This window comes from Diadema antillarum, unplaced genomic scaffold (genome assembly GCF_040938485.1).
Source record: "Diadema antillarum isolate AM-2024a unplaced genomic scaffold, OU_Dant_1.0 seq00000861_RagTag, whole genome shotgun sequence".
Classification (NCBI taxonomy): Eukaryota; Metazoa; Echinodermata; class Echinoidea; order Diadematoida; family Diadematidae; genus Diadema; species Diadema antillarum.
The window spans coordinates 700,060-720,000 of NW_027271731.1; the positions used below are offsets into that span (position 1 = coordinate 700,060).

The following is a 19,941-nucleotide window of genomic DNA, read 5'->3' on the forward strand; positions in this document are numbered from 1 at the left end:
GATGGTGCAAATTCAGAATTCTACAATATATCATATTTTTGTCTGATTTCAAATGCCTTCACTATTTTTGTGGTCAATTCAATCGTATGGTAGACCCGCTTCCCTCATCAAGACTTGCTTTTAAACTACACCACTCAGACATCAGTCACAGTCTAAGGATATGAAACCCATGTGATCATTGTTTATCTTGTTTTTTTTAATCATCTTTTTTTTTTCTCAATATATAAATATACACACATTCCTCTGGCATGGCCAGGTCATCATTGATGATGTCATGCAAAGGTCAGGAAGAGGTCCGCTACAGCACTGAACCAGCGTAGAGTTCTGGGTCAGCTGCGGCGGGGCACGCAATGTGCTTGACCGCCGCAAGCGTCATATGCCTACCCGGCCCAATGACATAGCCGACCTCTGCCACATTTCCCAGCATGCACCACTGCTAAAAGCATCATCGGTTCCGGTCGACAACAGAGGGTTATCGTGCGCGAGCCACAGTCTGCTCACCTGGGCTCTAGGTGCACTCCTTAATCCTCTCTCACCAAGCAGAACACGATTGTGCCGTGACATCGCATGTCACTTTCATCTTGTTACATTGCATGTTATAAATCTCTGAAACGTATGCGCACAAAACATTTACATTTTTTTTTTTTTTGTAACTGTCATTTTTTTTTTTTACCTCAACAGTTTGCTGAGCTTAGGGTTACGATACAAGGAAGCTCAGATTATATTTTCAACAAATGCACACCAATTAGTTCCTCTGACATGGTAGTCGTCAGATTGATCAGAGTTGTCTACTTAGTAGATGTTGTCATATAATTCATACCAATATTGTAGCCACATGAATGGGTGCAGTTAAGAGGCACAAGTCGAGTAGTAAGCAAAGTGCCATGGATACAATGAAAGGTCAGATGATTGATGCACACTAACTATTCATAAGCAAGATGGATACATAAACTATACTGCTGTAGTGTGAACATGCTACAACACTTAGCTGCGAAACATTGATTTACATTGCTTTCTTCTCAATCTTCTTTTGTGGTTCTCTACCAGCCCCACCCCCCCCCCAAAAAAAAAAGTTTGCGAGTGTACCAGATAATGTATACGTCATATACACCTATATGTACTTTGTATGGTTTTCAATTTTTGCAAGTTGGATGCTATTTGCGAATTTAAGAACATGCAGAAATGTGTATTCTGATCCTGATATGAATGTGACATGCACACATACTGGTATATTTCTCTGTTGATTACAGTACTCCACTATCGCAAATTTAACAACTCCCAAAATTGCTGGGAAGTCCTGATTTGCGAAAGTTACACTCGCTAAATATATGGCACATATAGCAGTTGAGAGCTACAAAGGGCTATGATGCATTACGATGACTGCGTATGCATATGATTTCCACAACCAAACTAATATGTGATACTATGTACACCTTGTGCGATAGACTGGTTCTGTAATGTTTCAGATTTTATGCATGTTTTGTTCACGAAAGTTGCCCTTAAATCACAAAAGCTTGCTGCAGGCTTGCCCTACCCAGCGACAACTAATTGAATTCCTACCTATGGAACTTAATGGGAGGGAGCACGTGAATGAAATGCATTGTACGAGACTGTAGGAAGAGAAAGACCCACAAATTGTAGTACATCACAGAAAAGGTCTATTGGATAGAGGGAGAGTGCCAATGTATTCACACAACAGGAAAAACAAAAGGGTTAGAAGGGCAGGCAACAGATATATATGGAAGTCTAAGAATACTGAATTGGCATCACCATAATCTTTTTGCATAATACTGTATTGTTATTCAAAAACTGCATGAAGTATCACCACCAGTGCATATCAACATACGTGCCATGGGTATATAACCCATCTTCCTTTACATGTTTCAGGTAATGATGTTTTACGTATTGTTTAGAAATTTTGTTTTCTTCTTGTTGTCTTTTTGTCTCTCAGCATTTTAGATAACACAAGTGTTTCGTTGGGTTGCATACTTATAAAAGTTTTGAATTGTTCTAATTTATGGCAGGGGAAGCGGGGGGAAGAACTCTTCTACTCAACCAACAGTGTACGTCTAGCTGAACCAAATTTCCTCCAGTTGAAGAATGCACTTGTAGCTACACCTCCTTCTTAATCATCATATCTCTCAAGTACATGAGAAACATTGCAATGCATTATGTACTCTTGCAGACTTGACATGCATGTCTATGGAATCGTTTACTCTAAATCCTGGACATACTGTATTACGAAGAATTGCTTGCAAGCTCTTTGAGTAAATGCCAATCCATGCTTCTCGGACTTCCATGCATATCTATGGGGTGACATGAGCAAACTGGAAGGTACAGATCCTGCAAAAAAGGAAACACAAGCACAAATAAGGGACTGCCGGCAAAAAAATATGACTTTTATTGATAAGTGATGCTGAATAATTTGCTATGCAATGAACAGAGCATGAACAGCACATTAAAGCTCGAGTGCGTTTTCAAAAGAAAGATGTCAACATGTGGATAGAAAGTGAGATATAACTTTTTTTTGCAAAGGTTCTCGACAAATAGGATCCTGATCTGCATCGCGGCACCGGGCCCGCAAGGGCGCTCCCCCCGAGAGGGGATCCGCCGCATCACCCCACCCGGGAAATCCATCCCAGTGTGGTTTAACGATGCGGCATCATGTAGAGCGCCCTCGGGCGGTGGTGCCCCCCGCGATGGAGACTCACAGGCTTTGTAAGCATGCGTGCAATTGTACTCCAGCGTTTGCTCAAGTCCCGGACCAATTGACATGCAGGCCAGCTTGTGAGGGTGCTATGAGTCGAACCAAATGTGGTAAACATGAGATGCTTGGATTATCATCGTCATAATGCGACGAAAAAAACGAGCCACCAGATTCACGTTCCTGGTGGCCTTTACGTCAGTGGAAGGAGAAGAAAATGGAGGATGGATGAATACAAAACCTACAAAACACCTAAATGATCAGGTTGTTACATGGTTTAAAAAAATAATAATAATCACTGTAGCTAAAAATAAATGCTTCAGTATCATACAGTACACATTGGACCAAGTAATTCTTCGCATTTCATATCTTTTTTTTTGTTTTGTTTATCATTTTTTTTCTACCTTTCTCTTTCACACTGGAATGTATTGCCAGATGATGTTGATCCGACCCCAAGGTAACATCAAATGGCAATTTAGAAACACAGGACATAATTATGTACATTAAACGAGACGGGGCTTCCCTCCTTTCCTCTCGTAAAGTTACTTATGAACCGTGAACCTCAGGTGAGGTCTAACTTCTACTAGAGTCTATCTCAGCACATCAAAAGCCACTGGTGGATTTTGGCAATGTTTGTGGGCTGCAACTAAGGTCATTACAGAGTTTGATGTGTCTTCAAAAATCTTGCTCGAGCTCTGCATAATCAACAGTAAAGGGTCTATTGGCTAGAAAATGACTGACCCTTAAAGACATTCCCAATTTTTCTGCAATGCAACAAAATCACCAGGCAGAGTTCATTTTGGCACAGTACACATTAAGAAACAAACAAACAAATGATATGAACAAGTTATGTATCTCCTTGTCTGGAGGGGCTGTGCAACCCCCAGCCACAATATTAAAAGGTCAAAGGTCACCTGAATTTTGTTTCACAAGACACTTCCAAATTAGTGCAATGAGAGAATGCAGCTTATGTGACCCAATGATCATGATACAGTATGCATGGAGAAGATTAGCAGAGTATTATAAGAGAAGAAAAACAACAACAATGTTCGCTACTCCGTGTGAGAATAATATGGTGTTTAAAGGACTCCATATTGAATACATTGAGTGGCGATACATCACATGGGAAAAAGGATTTGAACTGCATATACTGGGTACGTATGAGACAGAGACACAGCTATAGTGGAAGCTGCATTTATATATGAAGGGGTTAATGATGTACAGTGGAAACTTGGTGCAAAGAGGTCCTGGGTCCTGGAACTTTTGCTAATCTAGTATTTTGTCATATCAGCTGCGTAAGGTACAGGAAAACCTTGTTATGATGAGCTGCTTTGGGCCAGCAAAATTTCATCCTTATATTGGGTATCTAACCTTGTTGTTTGAGGGATAAAACACACAAGAATATAAAAAGAAAAAACTGTGAAGTTTCCTCGTTATATCAGGTATTTTGCTTTATCCGACTGTCACCTCATCAACACAAGGTTCCATTGTATGAAAACACAAATGAATTGGTTACACTGGGACTGAATAGAAGATTTTGTTATATACCAGGTATCTTCCCTATACTATGAATGAGAGTTTCCATTGTACTGGTCACAAAGTGGTCACTTGCAATTTACCCCCACAGCAGCCAACACTCTTTCAATGAGGCTCCAATTATTGGCCACATATCAGGTTACATTTCAGCAAAATATCAACGATGATCAACTGTGCACGACAGCATCCAGAAAAAGTTCTTGTAATTTGGAGTTTACGACTAAACCTGGGATACGGTACTGTGCATTTGACTGCCATGATTCCAGGATATTCATATTTCGGGATGAAAAGAAAGAAGACATGCTGTACTCAATATCCCATAAAGATAATTTTGCTCAGGTACATCATACCTTGCAGGGCATGTATGGAAAACGCTGATTTGTTTGTCTTCATTATTACTTATGCTCAACATCAGAAAACCTTATAAGGTGATGGACAGGACATCAACAACTGTCAAAAATTTAACAGGGTTTTTTTTTTTAATTCACTTTTTTAAAATTGTTGAAAAAGAGGAGTTTGCTGTATTTTTTTTAAAAAGCCCAGTAACATGGTAAAACACAGTGAATATGTACATGAAATGCTGCAGATGATAGTGAAAGGTTGTGCAAATGTTGTATACTCCCTGGAGTAATGTTACTCGTGTAACAGTAAAAAGCATTGCTGGCATGTCTGCAGCATTTGTATCACCCTTTCCAATCCTGGACACGATCACAAGACATGAACGCAGAGGGAGAGACTGACTTCTAACATGCTTCCTACTACTAGTGTTATCCCAGTTCACATTCCACTCCACAACGCAAATGACGGAGGTGTAGTGCCGCCTTTAAAGCTGGAGTAGCCATCCACGGATGATCTCATTAAGACACAAAAAAACAAACAATTTCGTTCCTCTCCTTCCCTCTCAGCACTGTTCAACGATGGACTTTGTCAGTGTTCACAAGGCATCCTACACCACCACCGTCACCGCCACGCTCCTTAATTAATGCATCTTGGTCGTCACGGCAATGACCCGGGGCTTCTCGATGATCTGCGCCGTACGTTGACCTCTGTCCACAATGCCGATGATCCAAGCCGTGTGGCTAGTTGTCCTTTCCATTTCACGGCAAAAGGCTGCCGCCTGCTCCCGAGGGAATGCAATCAGCAGACCGCCTGACCAAAAAAAAAAAGAGTACACAATAAAAAAAAAATAACACCTCAGAAAACTATCAATCAACATGCATGCCAATGCAATTGTTATAAAGACATGAAGTACTGTCCAAAAAAACATGGATATGTATAATATATATCTTCATATATACACACACACATACAGCAAATCATACGTTCACATGCATGGGATCCGAGAAATTCTAGTGACTAATGCTGTGTTTACACTCTTGTGAATTCTTGGAGGTTAATGATCATCAACATCCTTGGGATAGAGTGAAAGGCATCTAATGACTTTAGAAAGTCATAACTTTTTGGAACAAATTGTCTGCCTTTCCTCAAACCTCACCGATGTGTTGTACTAATATTGCTGCATTCACTCAATCGGAACATACTGTGCACATGAAAGGGCCTGAACTTCGGCAACTACCAGGGCCTAAATTCAGGCACCCTGTATAACGAGAGAAAACTGCCAGTCCCGAGGACTTCATTATAATGGGAGTGCACTGTATACTATAGTCATGAGTTCAAGGAAGTTTGGATGAAGCGAGTACTAGAATTTTCCAACTGAAGGAAATCGACATCTGAATTGTGGTTCTTCGCTAGTTCTTTGATCAACTACTAGTAATATGGCCATTTCAAATGAAATTTCAAAAAAAGTTAGTTGTGGGGTATATTGCAACAAAGAGCCTTCTGAGCACTTGAAACTACAGCTATTTGTTCAAATGTTTCAGGCAATGCAACAGAAACCAACTATTTCACGAGATTAATCTTTTCCACAGCCATTTCCACATATTATTGATTATGTGGACGAGCAATGGTGAAAAAAAAGAACAAAAATTGCTGTAAACATTACTGAAAACATTACATGCCCAGCTTCAAATTCTACCACAGGTTTGCCAATGTGAGGCTTTCATTTTGGGTCAAATCTGCTTTCAGTCTCAAAAGGGAATTGATGTCAAGAGTAAAGACTGCCAGAAATTCAGTCTTTAAAGGGGAAATCCAGTCCAAACATAGGTTAGCCTGATAAGTAAGAGTAAAATATTACGAGTTCAATGGTATAATTTTGATCGAAATTGGATGAAAAATAAGGAAGTTATGACATTTTGAAGTTTTTTCAGGAAACAGTTCTTGAACAGTCAATATGCAAATCACAAAGTGAGCATGTCATTCCCTCACAACTTGCCATATAGTTTGTACATAAAATTTTGAAATTTCCAGTTTTTCATTCAAACGCAATTATGCCGGAAGCTCAAATCCTCGTATAGACCGATTCTGTGACGCGCTATGTGTATTTTTGGCATGGGCAGCGCCATTAACGCGGTGTCTTAGCCGACCCCCCCCCTCCCCCACCCCCTTCCGCGCGCGGAACGAAAAACTGATGCATGGTCGTTTTAGCCAATAGGCGTCTCATACTGAGTGCGCGAACGCTTGCTTAGTGCGCGAACGCTTGCTTAGTGCACGAACCTTTGTTACAAGTGCGTGATAAACATGTTGCCCGGGGGTGGGGGGGTCGGCTTAGACACCTCAAAATGAGCTCATGGCTGCGCCCAGCGCCACAAATTGTCTGCTGCCCTCAACGAACCCGAATCGGTCTATATCTAACTGATCACTATTCTGAAATTATTCAACCAGGAACGACATCATGTTTCAGACTTCAATGACAGAAAACATTGAATTTTCATCATTTTTTTGTACACGATCACTGGAAAATTGTGAGGTTATGACATGGTCAGCTCACTCACTTGCATATTCATATCCACTGTACAAGAACTGTTTTACAGAAATTAGCAAAACTTCAAAATGTCATTACTTCATTATTTTTCATCCGATTTCAGTCAAATTTTTACTGTCGAACTCATAAGATTTTATTCTTTTTTATCACACTAACCTATATTTGGGCCCTTTAAACTTGGTTGTCTTATCCTCGGCTGCAAAAATGATACTGTAGAAGAGAAAACTTTGACATGATTGCTTTCATGAGAAGTCCCAAAATTACTTCGGCATTTTTAGAACTAACTGGCTATGCAAAGCAGAGCAAGTGAGCAGACAAGCGACCCTTACCGGAGGTCTCTGCTGAGTAGCCTTGTAGCAGCTGGAACTGGTTGCCACACGTCTTGGCGACATTCTGCATGTTGGCGATGACCGGCAGGTTGTGGATGACAAAGCGCACCTCGTTCTTCTGGTTCTCCACCAGGTTCTTGGCGTGGCCCAGAATACCGAAGCCGGTCACGTCTGTTGCGCCGTGGGCATTGAATTTCCGCATCAGCAAGGCAGCTGCACATTAAGAGACGGAGAAAAATTACTTTCTCCTCTTCTGGAATTGGCAGTCTTGTTCTGGACATGGACTAAAACCATATACCACACACTACACCCTCATCCCCTAAGCATTAGACATGGGTTTTACCCTAATCTTTAACCATGTGACACGCTAGTCTGAATACAAGACATTCTTGGGCAAATGTACATGAGAGAATAATAACTTTCAGGGGATTCACAAATTATATCTGTGTAAGTACACACACAGCCAAAGAATCTCCACAGGAGTCAACCGTTACTGTTGAGCATATGCTTCGATACAAATATTCACTGACAGGCGCTATTTGTGATTTTCGAATGTACCCCGGCGGGCAGCAAACGAAAATTGATTCAGTCAAACCAGCTATGTTTCCCCACACTATTTGGTCGTTAAAACAAATACGCTGCAATCTAACAATCTGTGGTTTATTACATTATGTGAGCTAGGGAGGCAACTTGGAACCGTGGACTACAATCAACGGCAGAGGGAGAAATCTCACACATCCCAACCGATTGACCGACCAACCCAACGTACCGTCCTTGTTGAGGAGGGACATGTTGTACATGGCCTCCTGGTAGGCTCGCTCCACCTCCTCCGGAGACACCACTGACTGGATCTTCCTCCACTTATCGGGCTGGTCCAGCCACTGGTGGGCGTTGACCGCAATCTGGGTCCCGAGGGGTTTGGTCAGCACCAGCACGTCGCCGACAACAGCATTGTTTGGGCTGAACATACGACACAAGAAGAGGGAGACCATAGAAATGTGGGTTTTGCATATGGTCTGCTTAACCGACCTAAATGCTGCAGAGGATATCCATTGTACATAAAGCAGTGGTTTTAAGGCTTGTGATATTGAGTGTTAATACACAGTTTGGTCTCCTTGGCTGCTACCAACTTATTACAACCCAGAGATGGCATGTTGCCTCACTTCATAAAAACTGCTGCAGGAACTCGAAAGCATTCAGAATCTATTGCTTCATTCTGAGAGTAGCAGCAAATAACTGGGCAGACAATGTCCTGAAATTGTTACACAAGCAGTCAGTATCCCTCTGGTACAAACTGATAACCTTTGTGATACCGTCCGGGTATAGTATTTCAATAAAAATACACATACTACACATAATGACTAATGGGCCCTTAGGTAAATGTCTGTAATAACTGACATTCTTTCAGTGTTGTGAATTAAATCTATAAGCTTTTTACCCACACTATTCCCCTCTCTACATCATTTGAAAGGCAGTCCTTGGTCATTTCCTTATGTAATCAAGCATAATCCAACACCAGTACTTTTTGTCAACATGCCCACCACATGCTAGCAGGCAAGGGATACTCCTGTTGGAAAAGTATGGAGAATGCTGGTACAAATGCTAGAAACTCCAATGAAAGCCAGATCAGTACAATCAATGAAATAAATTGCAATTTTCCAACAGCATTACTGAAAGAACTTAAAAGACTGGTCATCAAATCAACAATTAAAAGATAATCAAAATTACAATTTTCCAACAGCATTACTCGAAGCACTACAAAGAGCATCAAATCAACAATCAAAGACCATCAAAATTACAATTTTTTCAACAGCATTACTCAAAGCACTAAAAAGACCATCAAATCAACAAAGCTTCACAACCTCAAGGGTGGGCATACCTGATGATGTCTGTTGGTAGACAAACGGCTGTGGCCACACCTCCAACAAGACACCATGGATTGATCACAGTCTGACCTCCAGTCACATTTGTTCCTCCCTCTTGGGCTTTATCCTAGTCCCATCAACAAATTTTTTTGCAAGTTAAAGGGATGGTATAGTACTGCTTGAGGCAAGGATTCAGCTTTGACATTTGCGAGATATTTAGAAACCACTCTATGAATTGTTAAAACGCACACAATTCTAAGGGGAATTGAAAGTTTATTTGATGAAATTTGATTCTGATTTAACTGACCAGATATATCCAAGTGCGCGTCGAGCAGGCTCTCACTGTGAGTTCTTGCGTAAACTCACGAAATAAAATAACGTAAAACAAAGAGATCCTACCTTGTAATAAAAGTTGTGGCCTGTCACATTTTATTATGATAGCTTTCTTTGTATATCTCAGTCATATCCAAATATCCAAGCTAGAGTTTACAAAATTACATTTTCTACCTTAAAGGGGATGGATAGTAACTGATCAGTGGGAATCAGTGGGAATGCTGGGGGATGATTGTTCCAATTCTTGTGGGATTCATTTAAGAGTACTTTATATATCTATTGTTGTGTGAAATTTATTTGCTTCAGAATGGTCTCATATTCAAGTAATGTACAGTTTAATGTTTCCAGGCTAGCATGCCTTTACAGTGACGGGGCATCAAACTGCACATTACTTGAATATGAGACCGTTCTGAAGCAAATGATTTTCACACAACAATAGATACATAATGTACTCTTAAATGAATCCCACAAGAATTGGAACAATCATCCTTTAGCATTCCCACTGATCAGTTACTAGCCATCCCTTTTAAAGGTAATATTCTACAGTCTGTTGCCTCCTATTTACTCTTCAAAAGTTAAATCTTTCTGACTGCTTCAAGTACATTTGGGGTAAACTAAATTCCTTTACAAACTTTCTCTCCCCACCCCCTTTTTTTTTTTTGGGGGGGGGGGGAGGGGTGTAAGGGGGAGGCAGAGAAAAAATGCATGATAAAATGCAATCTTTCATGAGGTTATACTTGCAATTGAAAATAAGTTCATGTATCTTTGCTCAATTTTATCTCACGATGTCACGAATGGAATACCTTGAAACCGCTCATAATGAGTGGCATGATGGCGTCTCGTTCCTTGTCTGTGAAAGCCTTGGGCACACCCAGCAACATCAGCATGTTGTCACAGTCTGTCACTCCCATCGCATACAAATCACTTAACACATTGGCGCAGGCAATTTGGCCCTGTAAATAGAATGTTCGAGTTGATAGATTACATGGTTAGATCTTTCGTATAACATGGATTTTAAGAAATTAAATGCAGTGCTCTTTATGTGAGATGACAAATAATTTCATAACTCACTGAAAACATTTCATCTCAACATGAATGGGTACCAAAATTTTGGTTGGCAGACTTAGAGCACTAGTAACAGTGGAAAGTAAGGCATTCTGTAAATTGCACATAGACAGTTGCCCCATAGGCAACAGGGGATATTATTTTTGCAATAATTGTATGCACTATACACAAGGATATAAAGGCATAAAAGCTTTTGAATGCTCAGTGATATTTCAGATTTTGGACACTTACCATGACTCTAAACCAGAGTTGCTGACTCAGCAAACCAAAATGTTACTTTAGATAGTTGCAAAATAAGTTTGGTTTAAAGATGGGAAGTTATGCATGTGCAGCATGCAAATTTTAACAAAAATTTCATCAAATCACTACGACATTTGCTGTTTTGGGGACAAAGAAATATGAATATTAGATAAGTTAAAACATACTACTGGGCAGCTGTGCTGTACACTAGACATAAATAGTTGTAAATCCATTTCATATTTTGCTTAGATGTAGTCATCCTCACTAAGTTAATGGGGGGTCATGTTGTTTCCTTGAAAATTATAATACAGGATCATAAAGCATTTTACACATTTAAACATAATCTGGAGATCAGCTGCGCACAATCCAAAAATAAGTACTGAAATTTGCAGTAAAACTAACAATTCATTTGATTCTTTTCCAATCTTTCCATCATGCCCACAATCATTTCAATAAAAAGCTTTGTTTGCCAGCACTTTATTTGGAGATGATTATAAAGTTGCAATGCTTCTTCAACATAGTTGGGCTACACCAGTTAAATCATAAATACTATCCAATCCATAAACTGGCACTTACTTGCATGTATGGATCATCAACAAGAGGAAAGAAGAAATCTGTAGTCTGTACAAGGCATAGACCGCCGTGTCTCAGGGGGGTCACACTGCAGTCCATGCCGATACCTACATTTGAAAACAGGAAGAAGTCACCAATATCTTATGCAGATAAACAAATTTATATTAGGTGAAATCAATATTTCAGAGGTTGACGCAAACAAAATTGCAGAATGAAATTCACTCTATGAAAAAGCAACATAAAGAAAGCCCCATAAAGAAACAGATTTCTTACTGAATGAAAGCAGTGAAATGAAGCAAGATAACTGCAAGAATAGCGGTTGATAATTTGTTCCTGCCTGCTTAGTCATTGTCTGATGGGGGACTCAATCAAGGGACTTCAAGACTGATAAACTGTCTTGCTTACTAAGCCACAAAAGCTCTTCTCATGAAAAAGAATTGAATACACTATTCTGATTTCATTTAAAGACTGGAAATTTGTGAAAATGTGTACATATGTCAACAGCATCCTATGTTGTGATAATGTCATTAACACATCTGATTTGCACATCTTGTTTTTCAGTTGTTGTGTTTAAATACTTTCTCTTTTTTTGCCTTGCTATGTACATTGGACACACTTTATTCCTGATTGAAACCTATCAGCAAACTCTGTAACCAAAATAGTGGTCATATGGCCATACAACATCTTTCAATTTTCAAGGTAAAGCCAACAGGGTTGACAAATTGTGGAAAATTATGGAGGAAGTATGTAGAACTTCAGAAAATTGCAAGTATTGATTTCAATACATCAAAAGTGGCTTTGTAATCAGTGAAATATTTTCATTTCTTTTAATTTCATGGTATACTACCCTGCAATTGTTACGTAATGATTATCAACTTGCTAACTTGAATCGTATTTGTTTCATAAATGGAAACTTTCAGTAAAAATTGAACAACAAACCGCAAATACTGTACATTAATACACAGTACTCTGCATCAATCCCAGTGTCATGGCTTCAAGCCACATTGTAGTCTACATCAAGGTGCTATATGAGCGCTTGCCCGGGGCAAGTGAAAAGCAAAGTTGGGAAAGTGTTTTGAAATAATGAGAAAATTTCTTTACTCTTATGGTGAGGCTGCCATGTCATCATCCTTGTTCATTGCAATTTGCAATTTGCCATAAATTTTTAAAACACTGCATCCCAATCACTAGAAATTCTGAAACTCCGTACTCACTGCAGTATACACTAATTTACAGTCGTTCAAATGTAAAAGTCTGAAAAATCATCCGGAGGTCTCCTTTAATTTCAGCAACTTTCCAACACTTTATGAAGAAGCCCCAATGCAAGGCAAAACCCTGTATAATCATCTAAAGAATGAAACAAGATGGTTGAAAATTAACTATGAACATATGACTGAAAGTTTAAATGATTATAATGATACATCTTTGTTTCTTTATCCATTTGTCTGAATTCATTTTGATTTTCAAATGCATGTGAATAGATGCCTGTTTAAATGTTTTCTTTAATTTTCATGGGGTATCCCATCACATTTTGCTATGTTTTGTATTGTTTGTGCACATGCTGCAATAATTAAAACCTTAGAAGTATAGCTTCTTTTTTCACAAAGAAACGTTAGAAATCTATACACTACAATGTACCATGCTACAAAGATCAATCACTTTTTCTCTTTTGCTATTGAAATTTAAGGCGATACTCAAACATATAATTTCATATACTGTAATTCAGTGTAAAACGAGGAATGTTCGCATTTTAATTTCGCGAATTTCGCGAGCACGGATTCGCGAAATTAAAACGCAAACAAAAGTTCTTGTCTGCACTATATGCATTGAATGCCAGTGGCAATTCACGAAAATTTCATGCCGCGAAATAGGCCATCGGCTCCAATTCGCGAAAATTTTATGCCGCGAATATGTGATCATGTTTTACAGTATATTTGATTCTTTGAATTTCTGTCAGCTGTCTGAGGGCATTTCAACTGACTTGACAACTTTCTATGTAGTTAGGCGATAGATCAAGTAGTTTCTACTTGCCCTTTAATTTCAGAGGAAGTAGAACATTAGATGCTGATGAAGAAAAAAAAAGTGAAGGAATAGAATTGCAAAGGAAAAAGGAACATGAACAACTACATGAAGACAGGATTGCTTTTCTTATCCATGTGACTGTGCAATGACAGTATGTGCGAAGCGGTCGCACGCGCGGGTTCATCGTGAAGAGTGCGAGCTCCGTGAAGGAGAATCATGAATATTCATTCATGCAAATCGACTTCTCGAGGGCCCCCACGCCAGTCTTTGTCACATCTTCCACCATCATCCCATTTTGAATGCCTAAAATAGAACATTAAACAGCATCACTGCGATTACGTATCACGCAAAGACCACAAGCCCTATATGCAAAATTAGGACGTACACAAGAAGGAGTGCATTTTGATCGATTTGAATCAATATTATCTAAAAAAATGACACAAAATTGAATGAGTGGTCGCGCACCACGCCGTCCCAAACATGGCGAATGCACGGCAAGACTGCCTAACTGGCTGAACATGAGTAAAAATATACTCACCGAATTTGGGGACACCAGACGGGACTTGCATGTATTCTGAATGTTCTCCCTGTCCTTGTTCCCCCTCATTCGGTTCAAGTCCCTTCAGGAGGTTGAGCAGAGCCTCCCGAGGGACCTTGCACCCTCATCCTTTCAACTCGGTGTAACGCGTCAGGCGGAAATCTTTGTGGAGTTCATGCGCCTCGGGATCGAAACGGCGGACAATCTGCTGTTGTACCACGACGGGTTCCTGCTCCTCGAATTGTTGCTGCTGTTGAACAACAATCTGTTGATGCTGGTGCTGTTGCTGCACCACTTCTGGTGGCAGTCCTGCCATCTTGAAAATGTTATTTGAGGGTCAAAATTCCTCTCGGGTTCGGTCCTTCCGTAACACCTCAATTTTCAAGTCCCTGGCAATGAGAATGTTACCACGAGATGACCGCGTGGTAAAAGATTACCCATAAGCCAACAGCCCTTTAGGCTCTTTCATGCTGCATGAAAGCAGTCAGTATTTACTTCTGTGGAAAAATCACTCTTACTGCACTGTTCGTTTCGTAATGATTCTGTAAAAAATATGCAATGTATATTTTGTTCCATTGTCAAGTGGAGTTATTTGAACTTCTCATTACAATTCGTATAACCATCATGCTCATGACCCGAAAATGCTTTCGAATTATTACTTAGCTAAGCGGTTCTAAAATATAATTGACAGTTCTAAGCGGTTCATTTTTCTACAGAACTGGATTGGTTGATGAAAGTCCGACACGTCACATGGCGCGAAAGTTATGCCGCTGATCGTTCATCAGCGAGGGGAACGACCCAGCAGGTGCCTCGCGCAGTATACACGTCATGAAATAATTTCTAACCGAAAAATTGAATACTAGTAGTCTTTCGAGTTTTCTTTTTGTTTTTGCTTGTTTTTGTTTTTGTTTTTCCAGACCCTCATGGGTCACTGTAGGTCACTGCAAAGAACTTATCGTCATTTGTCTCGTAAATCTACTGAACTATATTTGTTACTGAACTATATTTGTTCACAGAGAGATATGACTCATACTTTGTATATATGCATAACACATGGAGGTAACAGTGCCTTCATGCGTAACATATGCAAGCCTAGTTGCTAGAGCCTCGTCTCGCTCGCCGAGTTATCTGACAGATCATTCGTACATGCATAAGTACAGTGGCCACGTAGGCCTATTGATTGCTAGTGCCTTGAGCATTCATTGGTTTGTTGTGATGGCTGATTTATTAGAATTCTGAAGAAATACTATAGCACTTGGAGAAAATGTTAGAAGTGTACGGTCTTCTGTAGAGTACCTTCTACCACACTGTCATATTCTTCTTATTTTTACTTTGAGTCACATCGACAAAGAAAAAAAACAAAACACTGATTTTTAGCCCTGCTTTAAAAAAGGCAACTTTATAAAACAAGCAAAACCTTGTCGATCTCTCTTCATCAGTCACTAATATTGGTTGCCATATAGGTATTTCTACTACGTAGTTATATGCAAATCAGTTATAGTTAATCGTTTTATGAGAGGACCTTCATTACGCACACATGCACACACACGCGCACATACATTTATACATGTATTGGTAATATTTAGATGTATTTTATGTTGATTTAGATAGCGTTATATTGATTATAGTTATGTATATGTGTATGTATGTATGTGTGTATGCATATAATGCATTAGATATAATATTTATGAAAATATGCATATGCAAATATATGTGTATACATAGGCCTATGTATTACACACGTTTGTAATCATGCTTAAAATGATGGCAAAGTATGATTATTATATTTCAGAAGTTTGATACAGGAATTGAATTTATGTTTTTATTTTTTTGTATGATACATAATACGTTTCTGTTGATGAGATGATATTAGATTGTATTTTTGTGTTGAAGTATAAATAACTGATTTGTGTAAAAGTAATATTTCAGAAGATTGGTATTGTTATAATTGATTTTGATTTTATTTAATTTTATTGTTCCATATCTCAAACATAAATACCATGACACAATCGATAGAACATAAGACTAGACATAACCTCGTAATTACAAGAGAACACAAACACAATTTTACGAACATAAAATGTGGGGGACCTACAAAAGAGCAAAGCTTGTATTGTATAATAGTTCCCTCGATGACAATGCTGGTCTTATGAACATATAACCTAACAACGAAAACTATACGGCATTGCCCTATATAACATTGCACTTATTACATCATGGCATATTATGCCATCTAGACAATTATTATTGTAATATGTGGTCTGTTGGTAGTCCTGATGAAGGCCACGACAGGCCGAAAACTCGATTAGAAGGGAGAACAAGAGAGCACGTCCGCCTCAAATCTTATTTCTTTCACCTATATCTATATATCTATATATCTATATATCTATATATCTATATATATATATATATACAAACACATTTGTGATAATCAAAACGTATAGATAATACGCAGAATTGAGAAAAGCCCTTATTTCCTATAGTGTTTTACTTTTTTTTAGACTTTTTTAGACTTGTGGAATGAATCAAAGCATGGCATGCGCTGAATGCATGCGATTTCGGCGGTCAGCTTTTGTTAGAGTACGTATACGACCCGCATCATATATGCACCACCAATCACCTCTCTCTCTCTTAAAAAAACCCAACAACAACAAAAAGAGTGAAAATTTTCACTCTTGAAGGAGTGCATAGCAGAAAAGAGTGAGTTTAGAGTGAAATTGGAGTGAATTTTGAGTGAAAATTATAATGAACATTTTCATTCAAAATTCACTCAAATTTCACTCTAAACTCACTTTTTTCTGTACATGTCTATTATTCAGTTCTTCAAGAGTGAATATTTTGTGAATATATATATAGTATCTTATTCAGTGTAAACTCCCATTTTGTTTCATCTTCATCAAACTCGATTCTGTGCATATTATACCCCCTACTGTATGATATAAAAGAAGCGGCTTGCAACGAGTTGTATTCTGGCGTCTGTTGACAACCGCACCTCATGTCTGTGACGGATTAGATCAGTACTCCAGTGTAAACTACCATTTTGTTTCATCTTCATCAAACTCGATTAGTATGTTGTGCCCACAGTGTGTGTAGAGTTCTGTGGTTGTGCCTCGATATAAAGAAGCAGCTTGCAACGAGTTGTATTGGTAGAGCAGAGCGTAGGCCCTAAATAGAAGTCACGATATCATCGAGCTTTTACGTTTTTATCCGAGGCAAATGATTCCTATATATATCGATGTAATGATAACACCGTAGGGCCTACATCAACAAAATCAAAATAATTGTAAGCAGTGCTCCACTTTAGTCAAAGTGAGGTCGGCCGCAGTTAAGAGTTGTGCACCATACTATTTGTCATGATCAAATTAATTAACATCATCATAATAACCCGACGGTCACGACGTAATGATTATTGGAGTATATTCATTCATCCATTCATTCATTTGTTTATTTGTCCATCTCCAACAAAACATGTAAATACATATTTTCAACATCAGATGTAAGTGCATATATAATAGACCTATAGATAAATATATATATATATATATATATATATATATATATATATATATACATATATGTATATATATGTATAATCATATCGGCATTTTATTCAAAGTCAATGATAAGTGAAGTTTATGGATATACCATTGATAAGGTAAAAAAGAAGAACCACAAAAAGCATTCTTAAAATTATGAAAATGCCGGGGATGGGGAGGAATGCTAAAAAAATAATGCTTGTATAATAGGATGCATTCCCCCAAACATAGTAAACAATTAAACATAACCTTATAGCAGATCAATGATATATGTCTAATTGTTTTATTTTACACGTTGAGTACATAAGGCCCTTGTATAATAGGCCCTAATTAATATGCATCATGAAAAGAATTGATTTGTATTGATAAAAGCAATTAATGACATCAGTGAATTATCATGAACACGGTTTATGATTAAAGAGAAGATTTTTGCCCAAACAAACCAGTGGCGTGGATTCCGAAGACAATGTGTGAGATCGGTGTCATTCGGAATACTATAGTAGTAGTAGTAGTAGTAGTAGTAGTAGTAGTAGTAGTAGTTGTTGTTGTTTTTGTTGTTGTTGTTCATTTTCCATCTGTGAAGATGGCTGGATTGCCCATATTCAGCTACACTAAGCTGGTCTTCCATGGGGTCCAGTTGGATGTGTATGGAGTGGGACCACTAACTTCACCGGGTTAGACACCCTGCTCTTTGCGATGAATGAATGAAGCGGGATCTTTTACGTGCATGAGCTGTGACTCTCTCATACACGGGACCTCCATTTTATGTCCTATCCGAGGGACAGAGTGTTTTGCCTCTTGCTAGAGGGACGGTATGTTTACACACAACATTGCTCAGTCCAGGCTCGGGTTCGAACCCGGGCCGCGTGATCGTGAGGCAGACGCGCTACCGACTGAGCCAACTCACCGCCCTTTAAAAGTAGTGACAGTTTGAAAAAAAAAAGAGAAATCACACAGTTTGGGGCAGTTCAACACTTAAAGGTATTGTTTACCATTGGGAGCAGCGATTTAAAAATGTTCGAGATATCACATGTGATGCACATGCGTATATGTATCACAAAGCATCCTAACACATTAAGATTTCACAATAAAGCCTAAAATATAAGGAGATTATCACTATTCTTCTCACTAAACCATAACTGTATACGATTTATTCTAGAAGCAATTTTATTATAACCATTGTTCACATTTTGTATAGTCAACAATACTTATATCATTGATTATGCTGATCGTGCTGATTAACATTTTTTACATTAGTTGTTTCAATCCCTATGGTCTAACTCACATTTTAGCACTATTTTGAAGCACTAAAGCTGGGTTTTTGTTTTAGTCTGCAAATGGTAAGTACTTTAAGCAATCAAAAAACTTTGGTGAATGCATGATAATTATATGTCGTCCATATTTATAGATGCATGGGAACTCTATAAACAACATCGTTCTGTCAGAATAGTGCATTGGAAATACAAGGACGTTAAGGAAATACGTATAGAAAATGATGATAAAAAGTACACAATCCATCTGCATCACGCTTGTGACAAATTTTAATGGCAAAGTTAGTGCTTTTTTGGAGAAGCTGTAACAGGCAGCCAGCGCGCTTTTTCGATAACACCGTCTTTCAAAGAAAATTTATTCATGCTATGTGAGTGTAGGCATAATATAACTATATAAGGCTTGATATCAACACTTATTTTCATAATAGAGTTATACACTGTATTTCATTTTTGGTAGCCCGACAATGAAAATTAGTCTCCCGAAAAATCTTAAAGAAAAACATAAAGATTAACTCACTTCCCATAAAATATTAGAATAATTGTTAACCATGAATTTATTATTGTGAAGAATAGCAAGTATTATTTAAATGATAAAAGGCTTCAAATGTCACCCACTATAACTAAGAAGTATTAGGAAAGAAAAAAATAGAAATGGAATCTGAAATATTTCAATAATACAATAAACAGAATTATAAACCATGATAATCATGTGAAAATTGGCAGAAATGACAGAGGCCTTCGAATACTTCACACTGTGACTATAGTTCACTAAGTCTTTAACATATTTAAGATTGAATTAATGAGGCATATACGGACACCATGGCATATTCCAGCATGAAATGAATCATTTTAACATTGAGATATAACGCCGAGATAGTTCTATCACTGCTCCTGCACTTAACAAACTTTCGAAGGGAGATCCCAAGTTCGAGTCCTTCCAAGTCCTTAGAGCTTACGTCCTTGGAAGAGATGTTTCTCCCATTCCTCTCGACCATGGCAGGCGCGGGTCCGGGCGTACACTATAAATGGGTTTCCCATTCCGGACGGG

General features: G+C 38.5%; 1 protein-coding gene across 1 annotated transcript; it reads right to left on the reverse strand.

Annotated features, from left to right (window-relative positions):
- Positions 1-2,077: 2,077 nt before the first annotated feature.
- On the reverse strand, positions 2,078-14,481 carry LOC139740572 (inactive selenide, water dikinase-like protein). The gene is made up of 7 exons (XM_071651158.1): positions 14,087-14,481; positions 11,530-11,633; positions 10,452-10,601; positions 9,330-9,442; positions 8,220-8,410; positions 7,451-7,663; positions 2,078-5,389 (listed from the first exon to the last, which is right to left on the reverse strand). Exons 1-7 carry the CDS (start codon positions 14,115-14,117, stop codon positions 5,220-5,222), a joined length of 972 nt encoding a protein of 323 aa, XP_071507259.1. The 5' UTR covers positions 14,118-14,481; the 3' UTR covers positions 2,078-5,219.
- Positions 14,482-19,941: the final 5,460 nt, after the last annotated feature.